General features: G+C 36.8%; 1 protein-coding gene across 2 annotated transcripts; it reads right to left on the minus strand.

Annotated features, from left to right (window-relative positions):
* Nucleotides 1–3,501: 3,501 nt before the first annotated feature.
* Nucleotides 3,502–26,084, minus strand: LOC121426361 (protein arginine N-methyltransferase 2-like). 2 transcript variants are annotated; one of them, XM_041622645.1, is made up of 11 exons: nt 25,880–26,084; nt 23,965–24,147; nt 22,513–22,602; nt 22,208–22,279; nt 20,297–20,461; nt 19,584–19,756; nt 15,170–15,299; nt 14,466–14,605; nt 11,932–12,103; nt 11,133–11,153; nt 3,502–3,679 (listed from the first exon to the last, which is right to left on the minus strand). In XM_041622645.1, the coding sequence occupies exons 1-11, from the start codon at nt 26,045–26,047 to the stop codon at nt 3,665–3,667; spliced, it is 1,329 nt and encodes a 442-aa protein (XP_041478579.1). In that variant the 5' UTR covers nt 26,048–26,084; the 3' UTR covers nt 3,502–3,664. The 2 variants fall into 2 exon arrangements, with proteins under 2 accessions (XP_041478579.1, XP_041478587.1); XM_041622653.1 differs by lacking the exon at nt 3,502–3,679 and having other exon boundaries at nt 10,197–11,153.
* Nucleotides 26,085–27,160: the final 1,076 nt, after the last annotated feature.

Genomic DNA, 27,160 nt, shown 5'->3' on the forward strand with positions numbered 1-27,160 from the left:
TAGGAATGAACCGAGTATTATTATTTTTTACAGAGCAACTGTATTAAAACATTCATGAGTAAGAAATACATTATTTTTAAATGTTAGGCATGTTAGCAATAGTTTTTAAAATATTTGTTTTATTCACAAAATCTATGATTCATGATTAATATGGTTACTTAAACACCCCTCATGAATCTTTGATTAAATATTGTAGCATATTAGTGTGCCAAAAATAACATTTCAATTCAATATACACAACTAATTCCACATTCAAGCCCTGTCTAATGACTGTATGCATCCTAAATGTCTAAAGGCCACCGCACTACTTACGACCCGACTGGTCGGCGACTGGCTTGCCACTGAGTGAGGGGAGAGGAATCGCAAGGCAGTCACAAGCCCCGACACCGCACACCTTGCGATCCGATCTGCGACTCACGCATGCGCTTTTTGCTTTTTGGCAGAGCATCTGAGAAATTGCGCTTACTACTGCATATGCGCATTGTTTATCATAATACACGTTATGCAATTCTGCTGTCTGATTGGCTGGAGGTTGGATTGAGTTTACGATCCAGTCATAAGGATTCGACATGTCAGATCCTTCCGATTTTCCTTGCGACTTGTCTCTGACCGGTCTGCGACTCTCAAGCTGACAAGAGCTGTGACGTCACATCTCCCCTCATCAAGTCGCAAGCCAGTCGGCGACCGGTCGGGTCATAAGGTGTGCGGTGGCCTTTATATCAGATGAATAAATTGCAAATATTGGAACATTTACATCACATTTACTATGTTTCCATTGCCCATGAAATCACTGATAAAATACAGCATATCAAATGTGGAAGTATAACAAATGTAAGGAAATGTAAGTAAAAATCATTTGATCATTAGCATTTTAATATTAATTTATAAGTAGACCCTGTTAAATTGAGGCATAAACTGCATATAACAATCAATGGCATAACACTAATTTCATCCCTTCATGCTCCTGGGCCTTGATACCAGAAATGTTTCTGAATGACAAATTTCAGATACAATCGATTGCTAATCTGTAATTGTTTTGAGGTAGACGAATACTAGAATGATGATTTTTTTTATTTGTCCTAAATCACAATATTGCTTTCACATTACTTGGCACATCTGTGTAGTCCTGCTTATATAAAGAAATATAATTTGTACTAATGGCTAATTCTATTTAATTCATGTAGGTTAATATTGTCTGCACTGGCCAAGTTATTTTTTTTTCAAAGGAGCAAGATCTTTTGCATCTCAGCTATGGCATGTTTCATGTACATAAAAAACCTATAAGCTGTACATGGTCTTCTCTAAGCAGCACCATTTATGACCTTAATCACTATCCACTGTAAATATATTTAATGCAAATTCAGGCATATATCATCCTATCAACTTCATTCAAAACAGATGAAATACATGTATAAAGTTACATTTATACAGTCTCACATTGCACAAGTGTTTAAGAAAGTACAAAAAACAACAAGCCAGACTCACACTGTGCAATCTGATACATTATTTTTAAATAAATCAGATTTTGCATTAAATATGAAAGTTCCAAACAGAAAAATTACTTTATTTGAAGTTCAGCATGTTAGGAATAATGAAATCATAATTTTGCTTTGCGGCAAGCCCTTTTGTCAGAGTAAAGTCCAAATCGGTTTCAAGTTGCAGCCGATGATGACGTCATTACGATTTGGAATTCAATTTGCTTTTATTCCTACATGTATGTTGAATTTTGATTTCAGTAGTCCTACAACTATTCTGACCTCGCATTAATAAGATTTTATTGGTTGGAATGTTCATGTCATATGTTATGATTTCTTTGAAAATCGGATCGCAACGATCGCATAGTGTGAGCCGGGCTTCGCTGGGATCTGTTTCATGAACTGAACATCATAAGGGTGTGATTCACGCCCTGACCCTCAATAAATTGTTTCAAGAGCTGTAAATTGCTGTCTAAAAACTAATAAAAATAATTATCCAACAGATATTCATAATCAATTTCAAATCTGAAAAATCAATGATTGTCAAACATCATCATACCTGATCACAATCCCACTCTTGGTCATGTTGGAAAATGATGGTCTATTTCAACCCTGCCAACACAAATTTGGTCACTCACACACAATATTACAATAGCACAGAATCTTATACAGTTTATTCAACACATCAGTGTCAAAAAAATTGTTAACTTAATTGTTTTAAGATTAAAAAATTACTTCAGTATTTTCATCCAAAAATGATCCTTTCAAGCATTTGATGATTAGAAACTTCACAAAGTTGATGTTTCTTGAATGACAATGCTAAATTACATAACCTATTCATGTTGTTTCTATTTGAGTGTATTCTAAGCAACCAAGGAAACAATTTCAAGCACCAGCAATCACAGTTAACATTAAGTTCCTTACAAAGCTCTTTCAATATGAAGACACTTGCTTTGCCGACCTGCTGATTATTTGTTTTATTAAGCTCATAAATTAATGATTTTTATATCAATCTCAGTGCAGCCTTGATTCATTTTGGACGGCATGTGTGCAATGGTAAAAAGATTGCACATTCCTCTCTCATTGGTTGGCATACGACAAGCTTATCAGGCATTATATAAAAGGTACTATTAATCATGCTCAAAATATCAGCGCATAGAAAATTTTTAAAAGATGGTCAGTAATGACATAATTCATTATCTAGAAGGCAAACATGTTCTTATTTTCCATTTGTAGAAAACAGGAAAGAGACTATACAAAGTTATGCATTGATCTCCAGATGTAAGTGATCTAGATGACACATTACAACATTACAACATTGTTTGCTTTAAGAAAAGATTGTTATTAAGTGCTATTGAACAGTCACATACACGAAAAAAGGTGAATTATTAATGTCTCATAAATAATCATGCTTCACTGATCATATAAAATTGGTCCACAAGCTACAATATTCTGTATCTTCAATACAATACGACATATCAAAGTGATAAAATTGCACAAGAATCTTTACCTATAAACTGTCCAATATTATATTATACAGAGGTATATTTACACTGCTTGACCAAAGGCTCATGATGAGATATGGGCTTAAAGGGGAAAGTTCACCCTGACAAAAAGTTTATTGTAAAAAATCCAGAAAAAATAATAAAAAATATTGCAGAAGGTTTGGGAAAAATTCATCAAATAATTAAAAAGTTATTAGAATTTCAATTATTTGATTTGTGACGTCATATGCGAGCAGCATTCCTACATAGCGAATGGTAAAAAATCAATGAAATGTCATTTTCTCAGAAAATTGAAAATGGTTTTCACTGTAACTTTTGTATATCAATAGACAAATCATTTCACACCTGATCATGGAAAGAAAACAAAATTAAGTCATCAGGAACCATACAAAATCTGAAATTCATACATTTTATATTACATAACACATGGGGCAGCTGCTTGTTTATGACGTCACAAATCCCAAATTTTGAACTGTAATAACTTTCTTACTCTTTAACAGATTTTCCTCAAACCTTCACCAATATTTTTTACTATTTTTTCTGCTATTTTTACAACAAAGTTTTCTTCAGGGTGAACTTCCCCTTTAAGAGAGAAATGACCTTTCTTCCTGGTTTCATTTATACTGCAGTCACATTTCTCCTATGATGCCTGCACGGTGTCTCCAAAACAGTAGTTTTGTGTATTTATCTATGAACTACCTACATGCAGCTGGTACAAAAATCATGAATTCAATGTCAATTTGAACATTGCCAAGGTCATTGAATGAATTGCGTACTCCAAATCATAATATTTGTTTCACAGAATGCTCTTAAAACTTGTACTTGATTGAGGCATGTATTCTTCAACAGCAGTTGTTCCTGTCATAATATCATCAGATAATACTGAGACAAATTCCATATCCATGTGATTGCACAGGTGTATTATAGAGTAGCCTAAACTTAACATATAGAAGAGCACATGATAAACTGGTTCTTGACATATAATCTTGTTTGGTCCATGTTCTAAACTGTAGTTCACCCTATTTATGTATGTGATCTAATCACCAGTCACCTAAAATGCCCAAAGGTTGTTTAAATGCTGTTATTTTCAATATTTCCCAGATATCAAGGTATCATTTCATGAAAGCTTTAAGTACTGACAAAGTTATCATCTGACAGTATCAGAAATCAGTGCTTCTAAGCTTATCAAAACAAATCCAAACAAAGAATTTTACCTGAAATTGACTTAAAAAAGTAGACAACTGTCATAAAATGGAACTCCTGCTTTAGGACCCCGGTAGAGTCACTGAATCTGACTTGGCAACCGCATGACCGTTACCAAATTCGCTGGAAAAGGGGTCAATTTCATGGAACGTCCGCGGACAGAACACTCCTCGAAGTAACGGAAATATGGGTGCTCACCGTCCTTGATCTGATTGAAATAGGGGTCAGGAAAAAGGGGAGAAACACGATCGCCAGACGAAAAATCCCTGAACCTGTCGCCGATACACCAGCCGCAGAGGGCGCTCATGTCTTGGGATAGTTCATTAAGAGTGCGAAGCAAACAACAGACGTGCAACGCTGCTAACTTTATAGATGGCTACACAGTGGGATTGTATAATGATGTTGCGGTATAATCAAAAAGTGACCAGAACAAGTGGATTCTTGGCCGAATGCTACGGATCAGAAATAGAGAACGTGGTGTAGATGAATATTACAAGCCCATAAATCTCAGTGATGCAAAGAAGCATACAAAGGTTTTCCTGAGTATAAGTTTATATAGGAAACGGGAAAATGTCTTTATCAATACAGGCACAATTGTTGATGTTATGTTGAAAGATGTCATCATGAAAGTGAATCGTATTTACATGGACACTGAAGATGGATCAGAAGGAGACACGATTGAGCATCAATTTGTTCTGAACCAGCATGATGCGAATACACTGATAGATTTTGCAAGGAATAGAAGATCAATTAGTAACGCTTCTCAATGTCAAAATTATGCCGTTGACTATTCTGCGCTGAGTATGGAAGAATTATCATCTCAGTAAGCCCGACATGAGATCATGAAGATGACAGTAGACGGAGATCGACACACAGAAGGAACATTCAGTTGTGGGCTTACTCTTAGAGATTTCATGGAGACCAACAATTGTGTCTAAGCTCAACACAAACCCTTGTGGGGCATTGTCTTCGTATAGTACATTGAGAGTGCGAAGCAAACAGACGTGCAACGCTGCTAACTTTGAAGATGGCAACAAGATGGATTGTATGATGATGTTGCGGTATCATCAAAAAGTGACCAGAACAAGTGGATTCTTGGCCGAATACTACGGATCAGAAATAGAGAACGTGGTGTAGATGAATATTACAAGCCCATAAATCTCAGTGATGCAAGGAAGCGTACAAAGGTTTTCCTGACTATAAGTTTATATAGGAAACAGGAAAATGTCTTCATCAATACAGGTACAATTGTTGATGTTGTGTTGAAAGATGTCATCATGAAAGTGAATCTTATTTATATGGACACTGAAGATGGATCATAAGAAGACATGATTAAGACACGATCAATTTGTTCTGAACCAGCATGATGCGAATATACTGACAGATTTTGCAAAGGGATAGAAGATCAATTAGTAACGCTTCTCAATGTCGAAATTATGCCGTTGACTATTCTGCGCTGAGTATGGAAGAATTATCATCTCAGTAAGCCCGACATGTGATCTTGAAGATGACAGTAGACGGAGATCGACACACAGAAGGAACATTCAGTTGTGGGCTTACTCTTAGAGATTTCATGGAGACCAACAATTGTGTCTAAGCTCAACACAAACCCTTGTGGGGCATTGTCTTTGGATAGGACATTGAGAGTGCGAAGCAAACAACAGACGTGCAACGCTGCTAACTTTGAGGATGGCAACAAGGAGGGATTGTATGATGATGTTGCGGTATCATTAAAAAGTGACCAGAACAAGTGGATTCTTGGCCGAATGCTCCAGATCAGAAATAAAGAATGTGGTGTAGTTGAATATTACAAGCCCATAAATCTCAGTGATGCAAAGAAGTGTACAAAGGTTTTCCTGACTACCGGTATAAGTTTATATAGGAAACAGGAAAATGTCTTCATCAATACAGGCACAATTGTTGATGTTGTGTTGAAAGATGTCATCATGAAAGTGAATCATATTTACATGGACACTGAAGATGGATCAGAAGAAAACACGATTGAGCATCAATTTGTTCTGAACCAGCATGATGCAAATACACTGACAGATTTTGCAAGGAATAGAAGATCAATTAGTAACGCTTCTCGATGTCGAAATCCTGCCGTTGACTATTCTGCTGCTGAGTACGGAAGAATTATCATCTCAGTAAGCCCGACATGTGATCTTGAAGATGACAGTAGACGGAGATCGAAACACAGAAGAAACACTCAGTTGTGGGCTTACTCTTAGAGATTTCATGGAGACCAAGAAACTGCATGTAACATTTAACCTTTTACTAAGAGAGGTAACCACTGTAGGTTTGCTTATTGAAAATTGCATTTTATGTAAAGAGCGAGTGAACCCAAGATTTTTCATTATTTAGATAAAAAGTGACAAAATTGAACAACAGTTTAAAAACTGATCAAATTTGGTCAAGGAATAAGGAAATTGCACTCATTTACATTTTCTACCACACCGCTCTGAATATTGGCAACATTCATTTCTATATTCTATTGATTTTAACCTTGATATAACAAGGTTTCGATATAAAGAGGTAATTTCTCTGGTCCCAAAGACCTCATTATAACGAGGTTCAACTGTATTTGGTCATGGTCTGACAAAATGCTCCTTTGAACTGATCATGCTCTGTATCTTTATCTTGACAACTCTACATGTACTTTTACAAAGAATTCTACTTTTTCTTCATTTTCAAGAAAAATACAAGTTCTTTTGGATTATTGTATCAGTATGACATGGCTCTTCGTCATCTTTAAGGACTGAGCACTCTGTTGCCATTGTTTTGCGTGAAAATAGGGGGGTAAATGTCACAAAATGTCCTTGAAATTGACCGCAATAGGGGGTTACTTGCATTTGTGGTAACAGTCATACACGTCCCCCTCTGCGGGTGAGTGACCCCAACAGGGTTCAGGACTTTGAAATTGAGAAAAACATTCCTTTTTCCTTCTAAATTATCATTACAGTGTTACTATTATTGTAACAGACTTTAGTCGCTGTAGTTTAACATATGCATATAAGGAAATTTGGGTTTCGTAAAGCACTTAACTAACCCTGTAAAATAGATTCTGTACTGTAGATGAATTGAAGATCTGGGATGGCATGTAGAAGGTATAGAGTGCTGGAGGTGAGAGCTTATAGGTGAAAGGCCTTGGTCAACATTATATGGGTTCCTTTAGAGTTGTAGATCAAGGACACTGGGGAATTGTTGTAGTAAGCTGGTGTTTGTGAATGGATGGTTGAGAGTGATAGATGAATGATAGGATGGATAGGTGTTGTGTGTGCGTAAAGACAATAGCTAACTTGTTATTGCCACTGGAGAGAAAGCACAGACACCATGCTTGAGATATTATAATCCTCGCTTTATTGAATGTATTTCTCAAGCGTCATTGTTTCTTTCAGTCTATTGACAGATAATTACTCCAGCAAAGTCAGATAATTTTCTTCATTGTCTCCTAATTTATTTCATGGAACTCCTGCGTCTTTTTCGACCACAACGGTCTCAAGACGTTAGCTATCTTTAAATGTCCAAACATACATGTTACGTAAAAATGGCGTAGCCAGCTGGATATCAGATAATCATGTATCAGGAAAATCAGGAGCAACCCAGTGTACAGGCTGAACTAGCCTTGAGCAGCGATGGAAGACTAACCAAACTATAGCATCCTGGCTTGTCATCTAATTCGAAGTGTTCCAGTATTCAGTGGACGTGAGAGCAAATCTTTGATTAAGGACTTAATACAGGACATCCAATACATGTTAGCAGCATCACCACAGCCAGTCAATATGGAATTGTCGACAATAGTGAGAAACCTTGGTGGGGAAGCTAGAAGACTGGCCCTTAATAACCCTCCTCACGAGCAAACTCAGAGAGCGTTCGAGGAATTGAGAGGGGAATATTTGGACTATTCTTACAGTTGTGACCCTACGGCAGAATTTTATTCCAGCACTCAATGGCAGCATGAGCAGGTGGGATCTTATGCTGTTGCCCTGGAGGGCATTTTGTGCACAATTGAGGAAAGGACATAAATGGGGTAATGGTAGAGGACAAGCACACGAAGCTGACCCACTAATTCATGAGAGGGTTGGCCGATGATGAAGTCCGCTCCCGCCTAACCCCTATGAGGCCACGACAAAAGACATTCCGTGCACTCAAAGAGGAACTTAGGATAATGGCCTGGGAAAGATTTTGCAGGCGGGGGCCATAGCTGGAAACCAGTCCAGTACCACCAAATGAGCGCTGGAAACACAGAAGAGGATGGAAATGACCCGGCAACGAATGAGGTACTGTGCCTCCTTCACAATATTCAAGGGGACCAGCGGGACCACAACAAACGAATGGTGGAGCTGGAGAAGAGGATGGATGCTCTGGAAGCTACTATCAGCAGGGATTCAATGACCAAGCTGAAAAAAAAAGGAAAAAGGGACGAGTGGAGCAGTCTCTTAGGAGTGTGGATAGGGGGGCCAATTCTTTCGCAACTGCCCAACCATTAGGTTGCCTACATGGCACCTATGTACCATCATCTTTTCCCCCCCATGTATTCACTTCTGATTATTTTGCATGTTCTGTTTGTTTTTTCCTTGTGTAATCTGCTTGTCTGTTATATTGTAAATATTTGTTTACAGGGCCCCCTGGAAAACAGTACAAGACTACTGATGTGGTTACTCTGTATAAATAAAACGAAATAAATAGGGCTCCTTTAAACTGGCACCACCCGTAGCTAGTCAATACGCCACAGGCAATGAGGCACAGCCATGTAGTGAAACAAAGTCTGATAGACTGGGCCTTGTTGGTCCAGCAAGCGAGAGTATTATGAGTATTTGTGATTCCAACGTCAGAGCACTGCTAGATTCTGGATCACAGGTGACCATAGTTTCTGAGGACTTTGCTCAATTCCACCCTGACTTAAAGGACATGAGGATCAAAGAGGTCAACCTGAATGTAACTGGACCAGACGGAAATGGAGTATGCGTTATTGGTGTCATTAATGTTGACATCACAACATTTGGTCAGACATACCCTAGTGTACCGATGTTGGTGATGGCTCCTACAATGAGTCCTACGGAGTATAGACGCAGGGTCCCTGTAAATGCCTGATGCTGCTCTTTACCCACAGGGATATCAAACTTGACTATGACTAGGTTATTAAACTATTTGCAACTAGGTATCCTCATAGAATGCCATCACTGGAGACCTTCAAATCTAAACTGAAGTCTTTATCTATTCTAACAGTATTAGTTATTGGCACTTTGACACTCTTTCTCATTCTTTATTTCCTTGTGCGCCTCAGAATAGAATATTTCTAGATCGATGATAATGCCTATTATCATTATTATTAGGGAAATCCACTTCAATACTGAGAACATATTGGCCGTTCCATGAAAATGGTAAGTAGTAAAAGTAAAATTTAAAAATTGGCTCTATTTCGAATGAAATTTTAATTGAGTGGTTGAATTTGCTATGAATCTGGATAAAAGGTAACCAAAACCTGCACATAACCCGCTCGTTATGTAGGCTGTGAGAAAGTTTTTTTTAGTGCCCCCTTTTTGAAAACCCTGGATCTGCCCCTGCGTACAATTTCAGATTAATGTCACAGTCATGCCATGAAACTAAACTGTCTTACCGAGGCTCAATCATCTTTGTCGAACTTGGCTTACATCTACAGATGACATGGAAGTTTTTAAAACTTCCAAAGAGAAGTCTTGCATAGCCTACCAAGGTTTTTCCTACACGGAGAGGAGAAGGGCAAACAGATTTATTTATTAGCGGTGCAGGAACTGGAGAGTGTGCTCCAGTACCCTCATAAATCTTGAGGGGGCAGGACACTTGGGATATCAGAATCTAATGGATAGTGTGGAGCACTCACACCCTCCAGATGTGGACGCTGTAACTGTGCAACGTACACAATCACACATTAATGAAAGGGCTGCAAACGAACTGGCCACCGTGCCATCCATTTACAGGGATGTACAAAATGTAATGTAATATCTTTGTTGTAATAAGCAGCAGCACTGCACCACCCCCTTTCAGGTAGGCCTACGAAGAGATATGGATATAAGACCAAGTGAAAATTAGACCAAGTAATAATTAGACCAAACGGTCATTAGACCATATGACAATTAGACGAAATGAATATTAGACAAAATGGTTTTAGCCCAACTGCTTATTAGCCAAATTGGATATTAGCCCAAATGGAAATGAGACGAATTGGATATTAGACCAAGTGAGAATTAGACAAAGTGGATATTAGACGAACTGGTTGTAGACAAAATGGGTTTAGACTATGTGAAGATGGACGAACTGATAAGTAGACAAAGTGATATTAGACCATCCGATAATTCACTAATTACTCCAGCGTTATCAGATAAACTACTTGATTGTCACCTAAATTATTTTATGTAACACATGCGTCTTTTTTTGACGACTATTAAGACGGTCTCAAGAAGTTGGCTATCTTGAAATCTCCAACCAAAGTATTTCATTATCATTACTGCTTTGACACAATGTTCTTGAGATCACTGTGACCCACAGGTCTCTCCTCCAGATATAACTGATTTGAGTGAAGTTTTGATCTTTGAGGAGCATGAGAATGCCTTTTAATTCCAACTTTAATGTCAGATTAATACCACGTTTGGCTGCCCAGATTTCACCCTCATATCGAAACCATGGTTTAACTGGACTTAACTAGAGTTATGACATCAAAATGAACCAGTCTGTGCATGTGCACCCATCCCATTACTTGAGGGCACTCACTCTGGTAAATTTCTGACACACATCAGCACCGAGTACAATAGATAATACATATACATTAGTGCACAGTACAGCTGCAGAACATATTACCAGATACCCGTTTTACAAATTGAGATGTGAATTACGCATAGATTGTCTGTATGGATGATGTCCATATAAAATGGTTGCTGAAGAGAATAACTGAAGGATGTCATCTCCATACCTTGAACGTCTTATTGAAAGTCTGTCAAGAGAAACCCAAATAAAGCAGACCATTTGTCAAATATTTGTTTGGTTATGAATTGATTAGCTTTCATTATAATTATGTTGTATTAATTGTAAGCATGTTCATTTTTGGTCATTGGAAATTGTGAAATTTTTTAAACTGAATAAATAAATAATTTATTAAATAAATAAAATAAAATCAATTGAACAATCTCTGATCACAGGCTACTCCTAGTCAACATACTTTGAATGTCATACTGAAAGGTTTCAAAGAAGGGAAATAACAATAGTCTGGAAGAGATACAAAATAAACTGCAGTGCTTTAAAAAAAAATTACTTGAATCGTCTTTAACCACTAAATAGTTATAGCTTGTTTTTAGGATTTTTATTAACATACTTTGAAGTCTTATAGACATCTGTGATGAGGATAAAGAAAACCTACTTTACCCTTTGTTAAACAGTATAAAACTATGAACACTGACTAGGTTTAGAATGTTATTATCTTTATAAATATTCAGTAGCATACACTATAATATTCCAGATTCAAGACAAAAATATTCTTACATAGCTGCACTTGCAAACATGGAAATTACTTCCTTTTAGCCTGTTTTCTCCAGCTCTGCAAATATTAACTATAATAGGAAAATAATTTCCAACTATAAACCAGGGAAGAGTTTAAGGAACAGCACTTGATGGATTTTTTTCTTCTGTAAAATATTAAGAGAGGATGTGTTGGGGAAGGGGTCCAAGGAGGAATATACACAACACAAAAAAGAAAAGACGTAAAACAATCTTACCTTCTTCACGTTGCTTGAATTTTTGAAAGTGATGGTCCCTGATAACCTGACCCTAAAATGTCTCCTCCACATAAAGCTTCTTTCCATCCTCATAGTGCCCTGGACAGAATCCCCAGTCTCTACATCATACCAGTCATCTAGAACTAAGGCTGCTTGTTTCCAGTGGGTCAGTCTAAGAAAGAGAATGAATACAGATGACAGTCTCTACATCATATCAATTGGTCGTTGACTGTACAGTCACAACGAAAATCAAGAAAAAATCTAATCACTAATTCCATATGCTACTTTAGGCATGAAATAAAAAGGTTTACCCAAAACAACAAGAAAGAAAAAAGTCACTCTCACGGTTTCAATCTATATTTTCAGTAAAAGCCCTGGGGCCGTATTCTGAGGTCATTTTATCTTATCTCTTGAAATGAAATTGGTATTCTGAGATGAGATTTTATCTCTAAGATAAAATTTTTAATTTTATCTTGCTATCTTGCATAAGCACAGATGATACGCAACAAAACAATGCCTGCGTAGACATACCCATCGCGTATCTGGCCATTGCAACGCGGATGATGTGCTTGCGCCCATGTTACTTTGAAGAAAAAATAAACTTAAAAGAGGGTACGGGCTATTTTGACATTGATTTCATCATTATTTCTATGTGAATTAACTCTAAATGTTGACATAAAATTGAAGAAAAAATATATATTTATTGAGAATAAGACCGTAACGTTATTCCTGTACAATCAGGAAGTATTTTATAAGACTTTTCTTGACTAAAATTGTCTTTGAAATGAAGCTTGAAAAGATGTAATATAGATTCCGAAATTTTTTTGTATTGTCATTTTTTAAAGAGAAATCTCTATAAAGACGCGCAAGCGTATTTGAAGTCAATAAATTGACGCAATCTCACTCCTTTGCCACACCTCCTGGCGGAATGGATTTCTATTGGTTTAGTGATGTGAGAGAGCTATAAAAGCACGTTTCTAATTGGATATTGATTTAAAAATAGGTGTATCGTACAGAGATAAAATGAAGATAAAATTGTTCTCCGAATACCAATTTGGATGGATTTTAAGGGTATTTTATCTCCCTGATTTTAACGGAGATAAAATATTTTATTTTATCTGAGATAAAATGGATCTAAGGATACCACCCCTGTATTATCAAGAAATATTCCTACTTGACTTAAAATCCAATTTATAAAAAAAAAAGGGGGGGAATCACCCTTTGATTATTTAAAAGAAAAAATATAGAATATATAGGATGGCGAAAATAATCAGATTGACTGGTTGCCAAATAATAAGAACCCTCCCATCCTCCAGTGCATGGTGAACGGAACGACCTGCCATGGACAAGTTTTCAGAACAAAAATGTTCAGTAATCCATGGTTACAGAACTCTATTCTAGCATAATAGAAGTTGTACCTTTTTAGCAATATATATTTGATTGATTCTGATTCTATAAATTTTTTTCATAAAAAGATATGAATGACGGTTTACTTTTCTTTTTATACAACCTGTACATTACTGCTGTTATGCAGGGATGCCACTAGGTGTCCTCCAAAAATACTGAAACTTATCGCGGGCAGGGACAGTGTCCAGGATCAGTGAATTGGGGCATTGGGGGGGGTATCCACCACCTCAAAATTTAGGGGGGGGGCAAGTGGCTTCTTACCTTGTTGTGACTGATGACATTGAAGCCAAGGTTTGAAAAAACTGACGGTAGTTAGTTGTGTGTTTCTAAAGTAGTAGAACGCTAGACTAGTAACAGCTTCAGTCTCTGTATTTTGGTTCCTCCGCTGAACTGCGTTGACTCCACTCACCAATACATAGACTGAAGAGTTGTTGGCCTGTACATAAGACAATCAGCTAACCCAGTACCAGGGAGCACCGGCCAGCGAAGCGGGCCGGAGCTCCCTGGGTTACGTACTTTATCAGCATGCAGCTGTAAACGTTAGATCTAACATTCGGCAGACCGATTTTTGGATCGTTTTTGGTACATAAAATGTCACATTATTAAAAAACAATCACATCCAAATTCACGAGAAAATATATAAAATTCAGAAACATCGTACCTTATACAGCAGTTACCGCTAATTCCTTTCAAATTATGATAAAAACTTAGTCATCCTCGATCCTTTCGTTAGTCATTGTAAGTTGCCATCTTGGATGACGTCATCGTCTTTACAGACGTATTTACCAGTCGTTATTATATCGCGATTCGTGCCGCTGTTTTGCGCTTGTCTATGTGCGTGCGTTCGGAACTTGTCGCTCGCATTGATCGGCCAGGATGTTGAGGATTCCAATCGAAAAGCCTTGATAAAAGCATAACTCAATGAACGTAGATCGACATGCATCGCAATCGGGAGAGGTGTAGGGGGGAAAAAAGGACTTTCCGACTTTTTTTTTAGTAGAGCCTACACAGAAACAGGAAAAGTCGGAAATAAGACGGACAGCAGGGAAAAAGACGGAATTACGTACAAATACGGAAAAGTGGCATCCCTGGTTATGAGCAAGGTGTGAAATAGATGTTGGACTTACGGTACATGTGGACTGGTATCCAGCACCACACATTTTGCACTGCTCTTCTCAAGGGGTTCAAAGTCCACACTGAACCAGGAGGCAAAGCCATGTAGAGTTCCTGCTTTGCTGATGGTAAATGAAAAATCCTGTTTGATCATCTGCCAAAGAAACATGTGAGGAGGTTATTTATTATCTTTGCGATATGAATCATTCAATATAGAAAAAAATCAGTAAAAAATAGATAAATTAAAAATCTAGCATTACCACTATGTCTTAAATTATTTATGATTACATACAGTGAATGGTGGTGAATGTATACAATGGTAGTAATTTTTTTTACCCAATAGCTATAGAAAGCATCAATGCTTGTAAGCAAGTATCCAGAGGACTGACGACATAAGGTCCTCTCCAAGAGACCTTGCAATGAGGATTTAAATGCCTTACTAAAGGGCACGAGCGCACCAATTGGGAATCGAACCCAGGTCACTGGAATATGAAAACCCAGCTCTACTGACTGAGTTTTTATGCTTCCTCAATACATACAGCATAATAACTCTGATGTGTTTCTGTCATTTTACATTTTACAGTAAGCTGAAATTTCATTTCAATCAAAGGTTTGTACAAGAATCACAAATCCATCCACTGCAATTGTTTTCTGTACAATACTAAAGCCACAGCCTATGTAAAAAAAAGAAAGAAAAGAACTTTGAAGCTGAACAAACCTCAAGATCTTCTATAGTAACCATGTTGAGATCACATGAATACACAACGTCTCCTTCAGCTAACAGATCACTTGCATTGAGTGCTTCATTGATAAGAGGCTTGCAGAAGTATTCTGACATGGCAGCTGTTCTGTCAAAAAAAATAACAATTTTGAACAATCATCATTTTTTTCAATGAGGGAAAATTATCTCTGAACGGTGAGGCTCAGCTGAGAGCAATCTCAGATAGGCAAGAAAGTGAAATGCTTATAACAGATTGTTGATTTACCAAAGGTTACAATACAAATTTAACAAAAGTTATAATACAACTTTTGTTGAATGTGTTTAAGTTGTTAATATGATTTGGCTCTGTTCTCTATAAGTTTACTAAATTAAGATATTATATATCAATAAAAATATACTTATAATTATTCAAATAATAAATAGGATAAAAAGGAGATTCATTTCTGAGAAGTATTCACTCTTTATTGGCAGCAGTTTTGTGATTAATTGTAAAACAAGAGGGTGTTTGATTTGTGAAAGCCTTTAACACTGCCTAAATTATGACTATTGCAAAGATAAAAGAAAAACTAGATTTTAATTTGTCATGCGGACAAATTAGGTGGTCTGTACTTATTCTCGCCATCATGATCATTATCACCATGTTCTAGTAGATCAATATGATCATCATGATGACAACTGAATGTTCATTATTGATAGAATATTTGTGAAAGACTGGAGATGATAAAGCACTGTGAAAAAGGTCTATTTAAGTTATGACAATACATGTGATATGAAAAAGGTATTTATAATCTGTTTTAACTTTTATACCTTTTAATTGTCATAAAAGATCATGTACGAGGTGGTAAAAAGAAAAAAAATGAAAAAAAATCATCTTGAGCACCCCAGGATTCGAACCTGGGACCACAAGGACGCTAGTCAAGTGCGTTATCCATTCAGCCATGATATTCCCATCATAGATTTACATGTTCCCTTGGAGATTACACCTAAGCAAATTTGAGAATTACAAATCCAATTTTGCAAGCGAAAAACGGCATGATCCCGGCATCTGATAAAAAAATAGAGGGAATATGTTCGAAAGCTTAGAATCTCAGGTACAACATACTAAAAGCTCAGGAAAAACTGATATGAAAAAATGGCGAAATGGCCCAAGAAGTAGAGGAATGTAGAATTTAGTTTTGAGAAAAAGTCATGTCCCATAGAGATTACACGCAAAATACATATGATATGAAAAAAGAGTACATGTAATTATAATCTCTTTTATCTTGCTAAATTTGAACTCTTATACCTTTTAATTGTCATAAAGCATCATCTAAGAGGTGGTAAAAAGAAAAAAAAAAAATCTTGTTTACCCCAGGATTTGAACCTGCGCCCCCGAGAACGCAAGTCAAGTGCGTTATCCATTGAGCCACAATATTCCCCATAGAGATTACACGTAAGCAATTTTGAGAAATACAATTCTAATTTGCAAGTGAATAACGGGCATGATCCCGGCATCTGATAAAAAATGGAGGGAACGCTACCGAAAGCTTAGAATCTCAGCTTCAACATCCTCACAGCTCACGGAAAACTGACAAGAAAAAATGGAGATATGGCTCACGAAATAGAGGAATGTCGAATCTAGTTTTGAGAAAAAGTCATGTCTTATAGAGATTACACGCAAAATGAGGAAAAATTACATGCCTTTATCATTTGCAATTTTTCAGGATGATCTGTTATCAAAATGAAAAATAAAGGCAATGATTCAGAAAGAGTAAGACCTAAGCTACATCGTATCGAAAATTGGGCGAAAATTGACCAATATTCATGGAGTTAAAGCCTAATTTGCATAATTATTATGATGTCATAACAAGGAAAATGGATATTTTGACTTCAGACGCCCTTTTTGATGACGTCATGATCAAATTGAGGGACAATGGTGACATGAAATCAAATTTACACCTCATACTCTATCGATATATGAAAAAAAAATTGGGGGTCAACAGACTATTTAAAGAGCTACAGTGAATTTGCAATAGGCATGTTTTTGCCCATATGGCTATAGTGAGAGCTCGAACGCACACGTGTTGCAAACTTTAACGGTGTTAATTTCGTTATTAATGGTCGTAGAAGGTTGATCAAGGTATCATATTGCTCAGAATTATGTTATCAATGCAATGACATTAAAAAAACAGTGTTTGTGCGTTGCGTTAAGGCGTTACGCGCGCGCAAATTTTTGAAATGCTTAAAAGACCTGAAACGTAACCAAAAATTTTTGTAAGCCATTTGGAGGATTTTTCTAGCATGACCTTTACATAACCTTCAATGACATTGACAGTTGACCCTTGACCTGAAATTAATGTGATTTAAATATTGTTAATTTTTGATAATTGATAAGGAAGATATGATCAAATTAAGAATTTTACAAAATGGCACGTAGATGACGTCCACATGACCATATGACCTTGAAAAAATTTGTATGCCGTCTCTATGATAGACTCTATATATGACGAAAAAGTCAGCAAAATTGATTCAGCCAATTCCGAGAAAAGTTGGCGACAAACATAGGTGCAAAAAAATAAATAATGAATAAATAAATAAATAATAAAGAAAATTCTGACGAAATTAAGAGGTGATCTGTCAAAGACAGACCACCTAATAATGAAGTTTAATTTTGATTGGGCACCCAATCAAAAGAAATGTACCTGTAAAATTGTAAAAATACCCACTTAAACATGTTTGATATATATTTCATATCATCACACCATAACACATTCATATGATTTAGTACTTATAGAATGTAACTTTGACATCCATTTTTAATGGATTTGCCAAAGCACAACTAAATTTTAACAAGTGGAATGCCTCTGGCCGTCTCACCTGCACCACGCGGTTCAATATAGCAGCAGTGCTGACTTTGAATACTACTCTAACTCGCACAAGATGTTCAGTGATACATGGTTACTCTTATGTCCACGTTTATGAACTAGACCAATAAACTTACAGAGATATGATGGTTATTCAACAAAAAACCCCAACATGGCCAAAGTTCATTGACCTTACATGACCTTTGACCTTGATCATGTGACCTGAAACTCGAACAGGATGTTCAGTGATACTTGATTACTCTTATGTACAAGTTTCATGAATCAGATCCATAAACTTTCAAAGTTATGATGGTAATTCAACAGATACACCCAATTCGGCCAAAGTTCATTGACCTTTGACCTTGGTCATGTGACCTGAAACGCGCACAGGATGTTCAGTGATACTTGATTACTCTAATGTCCAAGTTTAATGAACTAGACCAATAAACTTTCAAAGATATGATGGTAATTCAACAGATACCCCCGATTCGGCAAAAGTTCATTGACCCTAAATGACCTTTGACCTTAATCATGAGACCTGAAACTTGCACAAAATTTTCAGTGATGCTGATTACTATTGTGTCCAAGTTTCATGAATCAAATCCATAAACTTTCAAAGTTATGATGGGAATTCAACAGATATCCCCAATTCGGCCAAAGTTCATTGACCCTAAATGACCTTTGACCTTGGTCATGTGACGTGAAACTCATGTAGGATGTTCAGTGATACTTGATTAACCTAATGTCCAAGTTTCATGAACTAGGTCCATATATTTTCTAAGTTATGATGACATTTCAAAAACTTAACCTCAGGTTAAGATTTCGATGTTGATTCCTCCAACATGGTCTAAGTTCATTGACCCTAAATGACCTTTGACCTTGGTCATGTGACATGAAACTCTAATAGGATGTTCAGTAATACTTGATTAACCTTATGGCCAAGTTTTATTAACTAGGTCCATATACTTTCTAAGTTATGACGTCATTTCAAAAACTTAACCTCAGGTTAAGATTAGATGTTGACGCCGCCGCCGCCGCCGTCGCCGCCGCCGTCGCCGTCGGAAAAGCGGCGCCTATAGTCTCACTTTGCTTCGCAGGTGAGACAAAAACAAACACCAAAGTACAGAGTAGGGAATATTGAGAATCCTAATTAAATTATTAATTTACATTTTTAAACCAACATCCTTAATAGTACCACCTCAAGTCCTTAGACTAAAGTCTGGACAGGTTCATGTCCCATGATGCAACATTCTGAGCAGTGCAGTCTTGTCATATTTACCCACTTGAATGATAAAACATACACTATGCAATACATTCATATCACAAGAATTATGTTTCTAATTAGCAAATTAAATAATTTTCCTCTCAAAACATTTGAGGTTCTCTGTTCAAACAGGCTACTCTATTATCTATATTATTGCTAGCTATCTCGAAAGTTGAATTCTAAGACTACCTTTCTTACAGCACACAGTGTTGGCTAGTTCTCTCCCCTTTTATATGCCTAGTTGCCTATTGTTCAGTACGGATATGTGTCAAATGCATTTATCCTGCCAGGAAAGTGCTCTCACCTCAAGATAGAATAGTCCAGACCACAAACAGAGTCCCAAAAATGGATACGATCCTTATGTTTGGGTGCAGAGGTTGGAGCCAGGAAGAGATGGGCTTGGGAAGGCCACATCTTACCATCCGCCTTCAACCATTGGTCTCGGGCAATAAGGACAGACTCGATCATGAACTCAAACTGAGGGGAAAAAACATTGAGTAGGATGGTTTTATACTTTCATGGTTCACATTGCAGTAGTTTATAACATTCAATAATGTATGTGGAGTACATGGGACGTTATGTACCCCATCATATGCTAGTAGCTTCATACCCCCAAAGTGGTGTATGGAGATTAACACCATTTTGGGAAAAAGGAAAGACTGGGGTAAAACAATTTGCTCTAAAATGTGACAAAGGCATCTAGTACGATGCAAAATAGCTCCAATAATGTGCTTTTGTGATCAACAAAAAATGTGAAAACATTTCCCACATTATAAGCACTTTCTATTTTCTTTGATTGTGTGGTATACTGTGTATAAATATTGCATATATTTCAATTATAAATAAATGTATGCCATGATAGCCAATTTAATATGCGGTTGCATAATCTTATTAACACAGCCACTATACATACTGTATATACCAGAGGATTTTTTTTCTTTTCAAATTTACAATTGCCAATCTTTGTGTAACTGAGCCAAGATCATGGAGAGGAAGAGAAAGGGGGAGAGTACTCACAATAAGAAGGGTTCCCATCCACTCTGAAATGATGAGGTCTACTTTCTCAGGTAAGGTTGTACCCTCTACCTTCCCATGATATAGAGTGATCTCATCAGACAGGTTGTTGTGTTGAATCAGCTTCTCCGCAGTATCTGCCATCTCACTGGCTTCAATTGAATGAACCTGATATTAAGGGGAACATGGACAACAATGTATTTACATTACCAGCCAACAATCACAAAAGGAGTTAAAACCCTCTTGGTTGTTTCAAGCAATCTGAATATTAAGCAATTACATTTTTCTTTTCGGTATGCAACTGAGCCTATCTTAGGCAATACTCATGCAGTTGATTGTAGTGTGACTAGAACATTTCAGATTTAAAAAACGTCCTTTGCTGTGAAAAATAGTGCAAAATGTAACTGCCTAATTTCAATAAAATATAGATAGGGGAAGGCGGGGTAAGTTGTGACACTTTTTGCATTTTGCATGTTAGAATTAATATGACTAATAATATTGTAGAAATAAGTACCTTGCCTTTAAATTTGATTCTTGGAAAACATTTTTCACCTATATATAACTTTCTACCCCCACACTGAAATTCATTGTGACCTTTGAAAAAAACAATGTCAAATGGCTCAACTTGCCCCATATGTGAGGTAAGTTGTGCCACCTTCTGGGGTAAGTTGGGCCACAAAAACTATGCACAAAATATATGCGGGAAGAAGCAGCATGTCAATATTTTATTTCAAGTCTTTCCACTTGCTAATTCTCTATAAATACTAACATCAGCTAAAAGTAAAAGAACTGTCATGTGAATTTATACCTTTCTACCTGCATATAATGGCTTTTCAGAGTTTTTTAAAATTTTTCACTCTTATTACCATAAGAATTACCATGGCTCAATTTGCCCCATGTTGGCTGGCTCAAAATACCCCTGTCCGGACTTAATGCGATATTTTCACATCCACTTGTTTCTTATGCATCCATCATTTAAAAGACTATGAAAAGAATGAAGATCCATACCTGGTCTTACAATATTGTTATTATTTCTTTATCATAGTTAAAGACGTGTGTGGGGAAACAGCACTCCACTATTTTATATCCTTTTTACTTTTTTGCTGAAATTTGTATTTTTCCGTCTAAAAGAGTACATTTTGTTTCAAAGTCGAAAACAATATGGTTGGGTAAAGGGATATGTAATAGGACATCAATACATGACACCACCACAATGTCTGACTCATTCATTATTGGCCTGGAGGTGGTGGCTCAACTTGCCCCTATGCTCAACTTATCCCGCCTTCCCCTATTGTTAACATCAATGACTTTCAACAAGAAAATGAAGACAAGATGCAAATTTTGGCTATCATTAATCGGAAATCATTGTTATTCAATACTGAAAATATGTATACAGAATTTTATGTTAAAGGACAAGTCCACCCCAACAAAAAGTTGATTTGAATAAAAAGAGAAAAATCCAACAAGGATAACACTGAAAATTTCATCAAAATTGGACGTAAAATAAGAAAGTTATGACATTTTAAAGTTTGGCTTTAATTTCACAAAACACTTATATGCACATTCTGGTCAGTATGCAAATGAGGAGACTGATGATGTCATCCACTCAATATTTCTTTGTATTTTGTTATATGAAATATTCTAATTTTCTCCTCATTGTCAAGTAAAACAATGATTATTTCCTCCCTGAACACGTGGAATATAAGGCATTGCTTGATATTACATGGTTCAGTTAAGTTGGTCCGTATTGTCAAATTTGTAAAAAAATAAAAGCCGATGTGAACATTCATCATGATAAGGAATTTTCAAAATGTGTCAGAGTTATGAACCCTGATTGTTTCAGTCTCAAAACTTGAGCAAATACCACCATTCTCTAATATATTCTATTCAGTGATGCAAGATGTGAATGCTTACCCTCTTGGCCCCTCCATGCTTAACACACAGCATGCTAAGAAACCCTGTCCCACAGCCGACATCCAAAACAACCTGTAAAACACCAACAAAATCTGATATTAAAATCCTGAAAAACACCATTCATATACCATTAAGGAAGTTTCAGGTAATTTGCTCATTCATTATTAACGTTCATGTACAAATGGTAGAGTTTTAGTCGATATTGGAATCTTAAACATGCGTAATTTTTTGAAATGTCATCATAGTTCGGAGAGTATATTGATTTCATGAAAAATACCCCCACTAAACATAAAGTATTCACAGACCTTCCCTTTCATTGCTTCCTTGTTCCTTTCAATGGCAACTTGATAAGCTTCATTCCTGGCTTGGTCACTTAGCATTTCCTGTTGCAATTTCTGTATAAGGAAGCAATAGAAAAAATAAAGTATAGATAATTAAATGGAGTAGTAAACTGTGCATCATGTTTTAAAGAGCATAAAGACTTCCATTATATGTTTCTTGAATATACATCAGCTAAATTGACTTGGGCCCTATTGGTATCTTAAAAATGTTTCAGGAACAGAACATAATGATCTTTCTGAATGTCAAACTTTGACCTCGTGACCCCTAACTCTAATAAGTTAAGTGTTCCTCTAATATGCAAACAAAATCCATGTTTAAAGTAAAATACATGTACAATTACTCAGTTATCTCAAGAACAAGATGTTTCAATGTATAATGACCTCTGTGACCTTTGATCTTGATCCTGCCCCACCCTAAATGATAATAATGCAGTCCATCACGTTTATAATTTCATGGAGCGCAATAAATCACTCTCCTTATTTTTTTGAGGAGCTCAAATTAATTCAATACAATACAAGTATGATAAATTGTAGATTTTTCTTAAATAGCTGTATAGCTATTTAAATTATTCTGTGGCGAAACAAGGCCTTTACAAAATATTGTGCTCCTGCTTTAGAAAAAATAAAATAAAAAAACTAAACACAAAAATTGCTAAAATTTCATATTTTACATCTTTAAATTTATGAAATGGCCATTTGTATTCCATAATTCCTTGAAATTATTTTGATTTAGTTGAAAACTATCAGAAAATGAAGAATATTCACCTATTTCCCAACTCTGATTTGAATTAACACTCGGTAAATATTGTAGTCCCACAAGTAGACTTACATGGTGTTGCAATGAAAATCTACATATGGGACTACAATATTTACCAAGTTTAAAATCAAATCAGAGTCGGGAAAAAAGTGAATATTCTTCAATTTTTCGGTAGTTTCCAACTAAATCAAAATAATTTCAAGGAATTATGGAAAACACATGCCTATGTCATGAATATAAAGATGTAAAATGTGAAATTTCAGCAACTTTTTGTGAAGGCTTTTTTTTTTAGGAGCACAGTAGGAGCGCCGGTGCGATCGCACTCCTCAAATATAAAGGTCTGATAATGAAAAATAAATAAATGAATATAGTAAAACATTTTATTCTTAATGTAAGAAAAATGTGGAAAAAATATGAATTACAAAAAAAATCACCACTCCTATGATGGCACAACTTAAGAAAAAGTTTTTTTATTGATCCATCAAATCTGATGGCTGACATCCCAGAATCATAATGATGCACGCAATTGACTATGGTGAGCAGAGGCATTAAAAAAACCTACCATTTTACTTGAGGTATAAATAATTATTAGCGTAACTGTGTATTCGGCCAATGCTATAATGAACATCCACTAATATTATGATACCAAGGACTCTTACCAAAGTACTGTAACTCCCAAAGTATTCATCATCTTGCCAGTCAGGTTTTGATGCAGGATCCGTGGATTCCATAGCGATGTGATTGGTTGGAATGTAACCTGTGGTATTACCCTTGCGTGCCCACCACCAGTCAACATTGGTTTTACGCAGCACTGATAGTACTTGCCCAGTTTCAAAGCTCAACTGGAAGAAAAAACAGATTTTGGGACATCATAAGGTTGCACTGCTTACTTACAAGCTCGGAAAATACCCAAAACATTCTAAGAGTTTGGGAAATATTTTCTGAGCCATCCCATATAATATGAATATTTATGCTGTTTGAACTACAACCGATTGCATGCGATGATTTGAAATCGGTCATGAATAATACGTGTGAGGAAATAGATACTGGCCCAAAATCACCAATTTTGAGGATAACCGGAGGATGGACAAGGAGTGAAATATGGGTGAAAAGTAAGATATTAAGCTATTTTTCTTTCTCGTTATATTTTTTCCCATAATTTTTACAGTAAATAATATTTCCCTCCCACCTTTGTCATTTTGAATAATGTTGTAAATTGAATAAAAAATCAGATCGAAAATCGGATCAGCAGTTAAACTTCTAAATCGAAATCGAATCGGCGATGTTTAAAAACAAAGGAATACATTGAAATTTTGTTCGCGGTCATGCGCATCTTCCTGACAAAGTCACAAAGACGAATGCATTGGAATGGAAGTCGCCAACATGCACAATCGTTTGGAACATGTTTGAAAACGGTTTTGAGGTGTTACTGCTTTACAATAAAATGAGTGATATTTATTAGAAAGATAAACGAATGACGCATCTTCCGAGCAAAGACGCAAAGGGAAATAAAATAAAGGAAAATGAAAATATTTCTCATAGATCACATGTCAATAAACGATCGATGGGTCATCTTTTATAAGTATCTTTTATAGGTGATCTCTTGATCTCATACAATGTAAGAGAGTAGCACAATGATGCCTGTCAATAACACAACCTTATTAAGTTCACAGCGGCGTCCGCTATCACCATGAGGTTGAAGAGAAGATGTATATCATCTTAAACGATGTAAGAGATTAGCTCAGAGATGTCCATCAATAATACAACTTTATTAAGTTCAGGGCAGGGTTCGCTATCACCACATGGTTGAAGAGAAGATGTCTATCATCATAAACGATGTAAGAGACTAACGCAGAGATGTAGGTACATCAAAGTACAACTTTTTTAAGTTCACGGCGGGGTCCGCTATCACCACGAGGTTGAAAAGAAGATGTATATCATCATAAATGATGTAAGATATTAACGCAACGAGCTCTGTCAATAATACAACTTTATTAAGTTCACGGCGGGTCTGCTATCACCACGAGGTTGAAGAGAAGATGTATATCATCATAAATGATGAAAGAGAGTAGCGTGTAGTACTAGTAGCAGAGATGTTCATCAACAACTTTATGAAGTTCACAGTGGGGTCTGCGATCACCACGAGGTTGAAAAGAAGATGTCTATCATCATAAACGAAGAGAGTAGTGCAGTGATCTCCGTCAGTAATACGACCTTTAAAAGATGTTACTGAGAACAGGGTTATATAACCTTGTTCATTGAATAAGTGTTTAGATTTTAGAACTAGATTCTAGCATCTAGGGACGGGTTTAATCATATGCAGAGTAAAAACTCGTTAACATTTAATAACAAGGCCAGGGCATGTTTGAAAATAATTTGGTCATTCATGTGTACAGCAATACATTTGACTGCCCCCCCCCCCCCAGGGCTCACATCATGTCACATGAATAATAACACAAAATGACAAATGACATGTTCAATAATAGAAAAAAACATAATCTAGATAGATAGTACCGGTACATTAATTACTTCACGTGGGACTACGAAAAAGAATTGCGCTCAGACCTACCGTACCTGGCTATCGTCTATTGCACAGAAATCTGCGACAGCGGTTACGATTTCTAGCTCATAATCCTCTTCATCCCCATCATTTAAGTGACCGCAATCTCTACTTTGATTTTCATTTCCATTGCAAGTTGTAAATGATGTTGAATTTCCATCCGATCTATCCCCCATTTCCATGCCAAAGCTCACGCCGGTTGTCGTCTTGCTGTGACTCGTATTCGTACTCTCGACCAAAGATACTTGTCTCGACTGATAATTTGTACCGCGGCCGGCCCGGCACCGACGGGACTTCGACGCGACCGACCATCGGCCGTCGACGCGACTGGGCCGGCAGCACGCCCCCAACTGCAGCATCGCCGCTTCTGAACAAAACCATCATAGTTGTAGAGGAGGAATAGATAAAGAAACTTCATCCTGACAACCACCATCATCATCAGCATTATCATCGATCATCATCAGCAGCAGCATCATCATCACCGCGGGCATCATGCACCTGCTTCACCACCACCATTATGCATCATCATCAACTCACCCCATGTGCACCACCACCACCACCACCACCATCACCATCATCACCATCACCATCATCACCATCATCACCATCACCATGAACCATCATCATCATCATCATCACCATCGCCATCATCATCACTATTCATCACCATCATCATTATCATCACCATCACCATCATCACTATCATCATCTCCATCATCATCATCATCATCATCATCATCATCATCATCACCATCATCATCATCACCATCATCACCATCATCACCATCACCATGAACCATCATCATCACCATCATCATCATCACTATCATCATCACCATCATCATTATCATCACCATCACCATCATCACCATCATCACCATCATCATCACCATCATCATCATCATCATCACCATCATCACCATCATCATCACCATCATCATCTCATTTTCTCCGTCTTTACCATCACCATAATCATCACCATCATCATCACCATCATCATCATCATCATAACCATCATCACCATCACCATCATCATCACCATCATCATCATCATCATCACCATCATCACCATCATCATCACCATCATCATCTCATTTTCTCCGTCGTCATCATCATCACCAACATCCTCTTGGTCATCATTATCTTCATTATGGATCATCTCATCATCATTAACACCAATGTGAAACCGGGATCATTGATCGCATCATGGCCATCAGCGAAAGAAGTATAGATAGAGATGCACGACGGATCACATTTCTCTGCACAAAACCACCCCATTTTATCTCAATGAACGC

Source organism: Lytechinus variegatus, chromosome 1, assembly GCF_018143015.1.
Source record: "Lytechinus variegatus isolate NC3 chromosome 1, Lvar_3.0, whole genome shotgun sequence".
In the NCBI taxonomy this organism is placed as follows: Eukaryota; Metazoa; Echinodermata; class Echinoidea; order Temnopleuroida; family Toxopneustidae; genus Lytechinus; species Lytechinus variegatus.

What these genes read in the sequence shown, in the direction of transcription:
- LOC121426361 (XM_041622645.1), bottom strand. Translation starts at nt 26,047, where the DNA reads ATGGAAATGGGGGATAGATCGGATGGAAATTCAACATCATTTACAACT. An exon ending in CTGGACTATTCTATCTTGAG is followed by an intron (nt 15,300 to 19,583) that starts GTGAGAGCACTT and finishes TTTTTTTGACAG; the next exon opens with AACAGCTGCCATGTCAGAAT. An exon ending in TTACTATAGAAGATCTTGAG is followed by an intron (nt 14,606 to 15,169) that starts GTTTGTTCAGCT and finishes TTTCTTTGGCAG; the next exon opens with ATGATCAAACAGGATTTTTC.